The sequence below is a fragment of the Rhinoraja longicauda genome, chromosome 25 (genome assembly GCF_053455715.1).
Source record: "Rhinoraja longicauda isolate Sanriku21f chromosome 25, sRhiLon1.1, whole genome shotgun sequence".
In the NCBI taxonomy this organism is placed as follows: Eukaryota; Metazoa; Chordata; class Chondrichthyes; order Rajiformes; family Arhynchobatidae; genus Rhinoraja; species Rhinoraja longicauda.
Window position 1 is genome coordinate 14386444 of NC_135977.1, and position 10641 is coordinate 14397084.

At 45.8% G+C, this 10641-nt stretch overlaps 1 protein-coding gene across 1 annotated transcript in view; it reads left to right on the plus strand.

Moving 5' to 3' along the window:
- ddx51 (DEAD (Asp-Glu-Ala-Asp) box polypeptide 51) overlaps positions 1 to 8660 on the plus strand; it is a 34186-nt gene extending 25526 nt beyond the window's left edge. Inside the window, exons 11-16 of the mRNA XM_078421175.1 lie at positions 4088 to 4203; positions 4456 to 4572; positions 4776 to 4877; positions 5209 to 5272; positions 6372 to 6506; positions 8534 to 8660. Of these exons, the coding sequence (XP_078277301.1) occupies positions 4088 to 4203; positions 4456 to 4572; positions 4776 to 4877; positions 5209 to 5272; positions 6372 to 6506; positions 8534 to 8560 (561 nt within the window). The 3' untranslated portion in view covers positions 8561 to 8660. The remainder of the gene's footprint in view (positions 1 to 4087; positions 4204 to 4455; positions 4573 to 4775; positions 4878 to 5208; positions 5273 to 6371; positions 6507 to 8533) is intronic.
- Positions 8661 to 10641: the final 1981 nt, after the last annotated feature.

Genomic DNA, 10641 nt, shown 5'->3' on the forward strand with positions numbered 1-10641 from the left:
AGAACTTGCCAGAATCTGGAAAAACACACAAGCCTAAATTCCTGTTTGTCATAGTCATCACATCACACGGTATGGAAACAGGCCATCAGCCCATCCCGCCCATACCCAACAAGATGCCCATCTAAGCTCGTCTGATACGTCTGTCTTTAGCCCATGTACCTCTAAACGATTACTATCCCTGTCCAAATATCCTCACCTACTTCCTCTGGCAGCTCGTTCCATATACCCACTGCCCTCTGTATGAAAACGTTGCCCCTCGGTTTCCTATTCAATATTTTCTCTCACATTTTAAATCTCTGCTCTCCAGCACTGGATTCCCTTATCCTGGGGAAAAGACTGTTAATTCACCCTATTTATTCCACTCATATTATATTTTCATATTTTCATATTTCAGATACAGCGCGGAAACAGGCCTTTTCGGCCCACCAAGTCCGCACCGCCCAGTGATCCCTGCACACGAACACTATCCTACACACACTAGGGACAATTTTTTACATATACCCAGTCAATTAACCTACATACCTGTACGTCTTTGGAGTGTGGGAGGAAACCGAAGATCTCAGAGAAAACCCACGCAGGTCACGGGGAGAACGTACAAACTCCTTACAGTACAGCACCCGTAGTCAGGATCGAACCTGAGTCTCCGGCGCTGCATTCGCTGTAAAGCAGCAACTCTACCGCTGCGCTACCATGTTTTTGTACCACTCCATAAGGCCTCCCCTCATCCTCCTGCACTCTGTAGAATAAAGTACAACCTCTGCCCAATGGCTTTGACCCTCACATATTAGCAATACCCACTTAAATCTTTTCAGCACTCTTCCCATCTTTGTGGCATATTTCCTATAGCATGGTCACCAAAATTGAACACAATACGGCGTGTGGCCTCTCCAAATGGCTTATATGCTTGTAACATAACTTCCGAACCTTTATATTCAATATCCTGACTGATGAAGGCCAGTGTACCAAAAGTCTTCTCTGCCAAAGGGTCAGTGGGTCAGGCAGCATCTCTGGAGAAAATGGATAGGTGACGTTTTGGGGCAGGATCCTTCTTCAGACTGATTGTGAGGTGGGGAGGGGGGTGGGGAGCGAACTAGAAGCAAGTAAAAACAGGACAAATCGGGGCCAGCAGCAGATGGCCACAGCGCAGGGAGGTTCCCTGATAGACTGATTGTTGGCTAGGAACAGTGTTATTCCAAGAGGGATACATCGTTGTGGAACTGGTTAACCGACTTTTAGTGGAGGGGAGGGAAACGGGGGCAGGGGGGGTGGGGGGAAGAAGAAGGGGAGAGGGGAGGAGAGTGTTTGTAGAAGTTACCTAAAGTTAGAAAATTGGACATTCATACTTCTGGGTTGGAAGCTAACCAAGCGAAATATGAGGTGCTGTTCCTCCAATGTGATCCCACCACTAATCACATCTTTCCATCTCCTATCCTTTCCGACTTCTGCAGAGACCGCTCTGTCCGCAAATCCTTGGTTCACTCATCCCTTCCCACTCAACCACCCCCGTCCCAGATACTTTCTCCTGCCACTGGAGGAGATGCAACACCTGACCTTGTACCTCCTCCCTTGACTCCATCCAGGGGCCCTGACAGTCCTTGCAGGTGAGACAGATGGTAACATGCACCTCCTGCAACCTCATCTACTGCATCCAGTGCTCCCAATGTGGGTTCCTATATTTTGGCGAGACAAAGCATAGTCTCGGCGACAGTTTCGCTGAACACTTACGCTCGGTCTGCCAAGGTCTACTGAATCTCCAGATTGCAAACTATTTTCACTCCCATTCCCATTCCCATACTGACCTTTCTGTCTTGGGCCTCCTCCATTGCCAGACTGAGGAATGTTTCCTCGTATTTTCCTGGGTGGGTTACAATTTAATTCTCTAATTTTAGTTAACTTCTACAAACACTCCCCTCGCCTCTTCCCTCCACCTCCCCCTTGTCCCCCCTTCCTCCACTAAATGTCAGGTAACTAGTTTGCAATGATGTGTCCCTCCTGAGTTCATATCATCCCTAGCTAACAATCAGCCTATCAGGGAACCACCCTGCCTGTTTTAATCTGTTGCTGACCCTCGATTTAGAAAAGAGGTGCAGGAGGAGGCCACTTGGCCCTTCAAGCCAGCACCGCCATTCATTGTGCTCATGGCTGATCATCCACAATCAGTAACCCGTGCCTGCCTTCCCCCCTTCCCAGGTACTTTGTCCTGTTTTTTTCTTGTCTCCAGTTCCCCGTCTCTTCCCCCACCCCATTCAGTCTGAAGAAGAGGCTATGCAAAAAGTCACCTGCAAACTATGCCTACTGCCCTCCCCTCAGCAATCTTCTTGGTTAGTTCTTCAAAAAAATAGATAATCAGATTTATGAGACACGATCTCTCGTGCACAAGCCCTTGTTGCCTGGCCCTAATCAATCCCTGTTTTTCCAAATGCATGCAAACCCTATTACTAAGGGTCCTCTCCAATAAGTGTCCTATCACAGATGTTAGGCTTACTGGTCTATAGTTCCCAGGTTTTTTGTAGTCCTTCTGACACGCCACCCTCCAGTTATCCGGCATGTCTCACGTTGATTCATATATCTTGGTCAGGATTGTGGTAATTTCTTCTCCCGCTTCCCACAGTGTCCTAGAACATATTTGATCAGACCCAGGAGATGTATTACCTTCATACGTCTTGGACATTCACCTCCTTAACTGTAATAAAGACTGTCTTTAAGCCATCGCCTTTAACATTCCAAAATTCCCTCGTCTTCATGCCTTTCTTCCCTCCAGTTCAGGTGCAACCCGTCCCTCATGTACAGGTCACCTCTGCCCCTCAAGAGACCCCAGTGGCACAAAAATATGAATATCTGCCTCCTGCACCAATTTCTTAGCAATGCGTTCATCTGTCATATCTTCCTATTCCTGTCCTCACTTGCATGACAGCGGGATTAATCTGGAGATTACTGTCTTGAGGTTCTGCGTTATAACTTTTTGCCAAGCTCCCTATATTCATTATTTAAGGACCTCATCCGTTCCTACCTATGGCAATTGTGCCATTGTGCACAACAATGTCTGGTTGCTCACCCTCCTCCGAGAGAATTTCTTCAGCTGTTCTGATATATTCTAGCCCCCGGCACCGGGAGGCAACACATTAACCTGTAGTCCCATTTGCCACCACAGAATCTCTTGTCTGCCCCCTTAACTAATGTTCACTATGACCCTGTCTGATCTCACCCTGTCCCACTGTCCCTGGTGTCACAGACTTGACTGCTGCTGCTCTCTCCTGAACGGCCATTACTCCTCCCCCTTCCCCCTTTGTGTTTGTTTAACATCTTTCATGACCATTGGGCATCCTCAATAGTTCATCTATCATTGTAATATTGGAGGAGAGGAAGCAAATCATTTCCCCACTAATTTCTCTGTAGCCAATGCTCCCAATATTCCCATCAATGTGCCATGGATTCCAGCACTCAATCACACATTAAGGGCAATTCACAGTGTCGGTTAACCTACCAATCTGCCCCTCTTTGCTGCGGAGGGAAACTAGAGCAACTAGAGGAAATCCATTTGGTCACAGGGAGAATTTGCAAACTCTACAAAGACTGTACTGGAGGTCCAGTTAGAAGCTGGGTCACTGAGAGTGGGCTCTATACGCTGTGCCTCTAAGCTGCAGCAGGGTACATGAATATATTGTGTGAGGTGAAGATAGACACAAAATACTGGAGTAACTCAGCGGGACAGGCAATATCTCAGGAGAGAAGGAATGGGTGACGTTTCGTGTCGAGACCTTCAGACTATGAAGAAGGGTCTCGATTCGAAACATCACCCATTCCTTCACTCCAGAGATGCTACCTGTTCTGTTGAGTTACTCCAGCATTTAGTGTCTATCTTTGGCTTTAACCAGCATCTGCAGTTCCTTCCTACACATGTCCTGTAAGGCTTTCTTTTGTGGTATTGATTTTGAATATAACCAAAGAAGTGATGTTTAGTTTAAGCTACTTTTCTTTCTTCCATGCTTCTATGAGGCAAGGCTTCTATGGAGAAGATATTTAAGACAGTTTATATTTGATATCAAATTTTGAATATTTTCTAAGATGCATTTCTTCTTCCCTGCAGGAGTTTTATATCCCATGTCAGCTCAACAAGAAGCCTCTGATAATCCTCTACTTTGCCCTGATAATGAAGTTCAGTCGAATCCTGTGTTTCACTAACTCCAGAGATGCATCTCACAGGTTGAAAACCTTTTCCCATTAAGTTTCTAATTTTTGTTTAAAATGTAACTTTGAGTGTGGCATCTCCTGCACTGCACAGGCCAGAGCTGCCGGGGCCAAGGCCGGGGCTGCAAGCTGCATGAGCGTTGGTGTGGGCCAGCACAGTGGACTTATGTGCCGCCTACTTGCTGCATAAGATCAACAGAATGAGTGTAATTCATCTCCCTGTTCTCCAGAGTTAAGTCTGTGACAATTGTTTCTTGTGTTTTATAGGTTGTTCCTGTTACTTCATGCCTTTGGTGATATTCATGTGGCAGAGTTTTCTTCCAGACTATCACCCAATGAAAGACAAAAAACACTGAAACAATTTGAACAAGGAAAGATACAAATGTAAGAACTCATCTGCAAAGGTCATGCAGTGCCTGTGAGTGGATGTGTACCATGTTACACTTGGTGTCTGGTACCTCTGTGGTTGCTTGCGCATTTGGCTGGGGTTACACAGGATCACCAGAGTGCATGTGTCACTTACTGCTGGAGTTGTACATTAGTTTTCTATATCGGGTGGATAATTTTTAATGCTTTGCTTCCCTCAGACTGATTAGCACCGATGCAACTGCCAGGGGAATTGATGTTAGCAATGTCACATGTGTGATAAATTACGATGCTCCACACTTCATCCGGACATACATCCACAGGTAATCAGCGGTTCCTTGTCCTTCCCTGCTTCAATCCTCCTGCCTGTCATCACCTCATCTTTCCCTTCATCTAATTAAGTTTAGACACAATAAATAAAGATGGCAAGAATACCAGATTGCGACAATTATATAAAGTAGGAAAATGTCATTAGCTGGACACAATAAGGACTGGCTCAGTTGTGCCTGGCTGCTGAACATGGGAGAAATTAACAATCTTGGGACACTCATTGATTCCCTTTGAATATACCAAGCATTCTTCTGCCAGCATTTAGATTGAACCTTCTGCTCCTTGTAAATTCCTGCTTGAAATTGTAATCTTTATTTCCTCCAGAGTTGGTCGAACTGCTCGAGGTGGGAACACCGGGCTGGCATTCACACTCCTCCTTAAAGTGCAGGTGAGTCCTGGGGGCACTTTCTCACTCCTGCACTCCAGTTGAATAAAGGTTGTCATGGAACCGTCTGTCCTTGAGAGCCTCTGAGGGTCGAAAGGCAAACCCAGGGACCCCTCCCCCTCCCCTGGGCGTGCTCCTGGGCATGTCCCTTGCTCCGGTGGCCGGGAGCCTCCACTGGGTGTCAGTGCCTGTGTCCTGGTTGTCAGGTGCATGTTTCAGAAGCATTGTCAGTGACGTGCTGACACTCGCTGATTTCCGTCGCTGATTTAATTTGACCTGTGGATGTTTTAATTTGAGGCTGTGGATGCTGCAATATGGCAATGGTTGAGATTGTGCACAGCTAGCTACAGCTGTACAGCACAAGGTCCTTTAGCGTTTAGTTTAGAGTTTAGAGATACAGCGCGGAAACAGGCTCTTCAGCCCACCGAGTCCGCACCAACCAGCAATCCCCACAGACTAACACTATCCTACACACTAGGAACAATATACAATTATACCAAGCCAATTAACCTACATACCTGTACCTCTGGAGTGTGGGAGGAAACCGGAGATCCCAGAGAAAACTCATGCAGGTCACGGGGAGTTCGTACAAACTCCATACAGACAGCACCCATAGTCCGGATCGAACTTGGGTCTCTGGCGCAGTAAGGCAGCAACTCTATCGCTGCTTCACCGTGCCGCCCTATCTATCTAAAGGAATCTTTACTAAGATTAAATGCAAAGACAGGATTGAATCGCGTGTAATTTTTATTGGTTATCAGTGCTTTTAAGAATGTATTGTGATTGGTGATTTTTATTCTCTGCATGCTAATAAGCAGTTGGAGAGTGCACAAGATTTCAATTGGTCAATGTCTGCACAAAAGTTTACAATTCTGAGCAGATTTTGCGAGCAGTGCGGTAACTGGGACTGTGCTATTTTCCTTGTGCACAAGTAAATAAAGTGTAGAAAGGAACTGCAGATGTGTGTCTAGGAAACAAATGCAAGTTGCCAGAGTCCAGTTGATCGGTGGCGACAAGGCTGCTCTACCCTTTTTCCTCCCTCATTTGGGTCCTGTATTGTTCTGACTTGTGGGTGCTAAATATCTGGTCATTTAATTTGCAGGAGAAACAGTTTCTTCAGATGCTGAGTGATGCTGGCAGCACAAAGCTGAAGAAGCAGCTGGTGAAACCAGAATACTTGAGAGCCCTGATTCCACGCTACGAGCAGGCTCTGCAAGAGCTTCAACAGATTGTGAAGGTAAATGGCAGCCTTGTGAATTCTTAGTCCATGATTTTCTCAAACTGTATTAATTCAAACTTTCAGACTTTTAACGGGTATAATTTAAGCAGATGCCCATCTACTTTCAATGGCATTTCTCACATTTTGCTTCAATGCATTTTAGATTTGGAGACCACTGAAGTGAAGGTGGTCATACGACTGTCCAGTGAAATCTATTCCCTGGCCAGCCAGATCACAGCTACTTGCCCGTGATCACTGAACCCTACCTTTGTGGTATAGTTCACATACCTGGTGTGTTAATGGCAGGTTGTATGGTGTAGGATGTGAATGCTGGATGAGTGGGAAACGTTTTTGGAATCATTGATCACAGTTCTATTAGCTTTAAAATTGGTGTTGATAATGCCTTGGTTAGGCCGCAACTTAACGTTCTAAATTGGGTCAAGGTCAACTTTGGTGAAAGTGAACAAATACAGTTCAGATAAAGATCAGTCATTTTTTTGAATGTTGCAACAAGCTTACTCGACTGAGTAGTTAGTTCCTCTTCCAGGGTTCACAAGTTAACATTTATTGATGCTGATGAGCATAGTACACTTTCATTTTTACTTCAACTTTCATAACTCAGATTTTTAAATTTTATATCCACAGTACAGTGCATTTACTCCATACTCATTCTCTCACTGTAAAAATACCTCTACCTCCTGGTAATTATTTCCAGTTTCCATAAACCATTTACTTTTAGTTTAGTTTAGAGATACAGCACGGAAACAGGTCCTTCGGCCCACCGAGTCCGCACCGACCAGCGATCCCCGCACATTAACACTATCCTGCACACACTAGGGACAATTTCACATTAATACCAAGCCAATTAACCTACAAGCCTGTACTTCTTTGGAGTGTGGGAGGAAACCAAAGATCTCAAGAGAAAAGTCACGGGGAGAACGTACAATCTCCGTACAGACAGCACCTGTAGTCAGGATCGAACCAGGGTCTCTGGTGCTGTAAAGCAATAGCTCTACCACTGCGCCACCGTGCCGCAATTTGATGTGGAAGAGTTACAATTGTCTGACTACGGGCAAGGAGATGGCTCGACTTATGTTGTCTCTTGCTACAATGACACTCTCTCCACAAAGAGGTAGGTATAGATTGAGCAGAATGAATATAAGAGGATATAGTGTGTGTGTGTGTGGGGGGGGGGGGGGTGAAATAAATAATTGTCCTAGTATTGGTGATGAATTAGAAGTTGAAAGTGTTTGTCAAACAGAATGCTACAGTTTCTTCAAGATGAATGGAGAATGCTGGAAATCCTCAACAGGTCAGACAGCACCTGCAGAGAAATAAACAGTCACTGTTTCAGGTTGATGCCCTTTCATTTGTTTGTCTGGAGAGGAATCAGTGGAGAGAGGGTGGGTGCGGCAAGAGTCAAACTCCGTGGAGGCATCTCCCCGCTGTTAAGAGCTATTTTTGTTTCCTCCACATCAAATGGCCAATGGAAACTTTGGAAATGATGATCAAGAGGTAACGGTGAAAGTTGGAATAAATGCATTGTTTTGGCACAGCGGTAGAGTTGCCTTACAGCACCATAGACCCGGGTTCGATCCTGATTAAGGGTGCTAGTCTGTACTGAGTTTGTACGTTCTCCCCTTGACCTGCGTGGGTTTTCTCCAGATGCTCTGGTTTTCTCCCACATTCCAAAAACGTACAGGTTGGTAGACAAAATGACGGTATAATTGCAAATTGTTCTCCGTGTGAGTACAATAGAGTACGTGTGCAAGGATCGCTGGTCAATGCAGACTCAGTGGGCCGAAGGGCCTGTTTCCGCGTTGTATCTCTAAACTAAGCTTAAAAAAACGAAGTTAGTGAAAGACTGAAGTAAAAGTAAAGGTGCACCATTTAAATCAGTATCTTGAGGGGAACCAAAATCAGCTGTTTAATTATTTGTCTCCTCTCGTCATGTCTTGATTGGCAGTATAAATTTTCAGGAATGTGATTTGCTTTTCAGTCTGTGTCTTTGCGCGTTACTTAAGTTTTTAACATTTTCTATACAGGATGAAAAGAAGAAGAGTGTCTCCTAAACTGAAGAAACAAAGTTTATAATGTAACAGTGTGGTGAATATTTGAATCTTACTTGGACCTTGGATACTGTCGCTTGGAAAATCCTACTCTGACCGTGTACAAACATATATGTTATTTATTTTCTAATGTATGGAATCATTTTTTACATAGAATAAAACATTGTGATGAACAAAATGTTATGACATGGAACTGCAGATGTTGGTTTATATCAAAGAAAGAGACAACACTGGAGTAACGCAGCGGGTCAGGCAGAATTTCTGGAGAACATGGATAGGTGACGTTTCGGGTTGGGACAGATCTGTCTTTAGACAGATTGATTTATTCACAAAATGCTGGAGTAACTCAGCAGGTCAGGCAGCATCTCGGGAGAGAAGGAATGGGTGACGTTTCGGGTCGAGACCCTTCTTCAGACTGATGTCGGGGGTGGGACAAAGGAAGGATATAGGTGGAGACAGGAAGATAGAGGGAGATCTGGGAAGGAGTGTGGGGGGAGGGGAGATTGTGGGGGGAGGGGAGAAGTAAACTGGAAAAGATGATGGACAGGACAGAGCATGGCCGTAAATAAGTGAACACAACATTTGGGGGGGGGGGGGGCAGTCAAACCATCCACAGCCGGGGTGATCGAAGCTCCCGCGATCGGGGTGATCGTAGCTCCCACAGTCGGGGTGATCGAAGCTCCCACAGTCGGGGTGATCGAAGCTCCCACAGTCGGGGTGATCGAAGCTCCCACAGCCGGGGTGATCGAAGCTCCCGCGATCGGGGTGATCGAAGCTCCCACAGTCGGGGTGATCGAAGCTCCCGCGATCGGGGTGATCGAAGCTCCCACAGCCAGGGATCGAAGTTCCCACAGCCGGGGTGATCGAAGCTCCCACAATCGGGGCAGTCGAAGCTCCCGCGGTTGGAGTTCCCGAAGTCGGTCCCCAACCAGGGACCGCGAGCTCCAGGATGTTAAGTCTGCAGGCTCCCGCAGTTGGAGCTCCCGAGGTCGATCCCCAGCAAGACGCCGCCAGCTCCATGATGTTCTACCGCAGTGCGGACGGAGATACTGTACGAAAAAAAGTTGCATCTCCGTTGAGGAAAGAGATTTAAAAAAGTTTCCTCCACCACCCCACATAATACAAAACTTAAAGGTACACTAAAACATACATTTAACAACAGACTAAAAACAACAAAGAAGAAAAAGACAAGACGAGACAGACCGTTGGCAGAGGCAGCCATTGTTCGGCGTGTCGCCATTGGATGGGATGCAGAGAGAGAGGAGAAACTGGTGTATTAAAGGGATGCTAACCATTTTAACTCCCCTTCACATTCCCATACTGACCTTTCTGACCTTGGCCTGCTGCATTGCCAGAGTAAGGATGCACATAAACTGGAGGAACAGCATCTCGTATTCTGCTTGGGTGGCTTATAATCCAACGTTATGAACATTGAATGATACAATTTCAGGTAACTAACCCACAAACTGCCTCCTTCCCCCTCCGCTTTCTTCCCCCCACCCCCCTCTCACTCTGCCCGAGACCTTGCTGACTGTTCCTTCCCTCCCCCTCCTCCTGCATCTCTTCCAATTCACTCTATTCGACCTTCAAGTTTCACAATTCGCAACACTTTATCCTTTTTGGACTCGCGCATTTCTCTTCATCTCTGAAGCAGACAATGTGCAGGAAGGAACATCTTTGGCCTTTGTCCAACAATCTGCCTGTCAATAAAAGCCCTCACCTGTGTTCACATATTACTGGCCACGCTCTCCTGCCCTTCCTCTTTTCCAGCTTTCTTTCACACTCCACCTGCAATCAGTCTGAAGTAGGGTCCTGACCTGAAACATCTTCTATCCATGTTCTCCAGAGATGCTGAGTTACTCCAGCGTTTGTGTTTTTTTTATTGTGATGGATAATCTGTGTTTTGGGGCAAGAAAGTGTGTTTTTTGACAAGCTTGCATTTGAGTTGAAAATGTGTGGGCTGAAACATGGCAGGAAGGTAACCTGTGTATAATGGAAATTTCTAACCTACGGATATCATATGCCAAGTGCCATGAGACCCAAGTCAGTGCTTTTATAAAAAATGGATGTTTCAATTTTGAAGG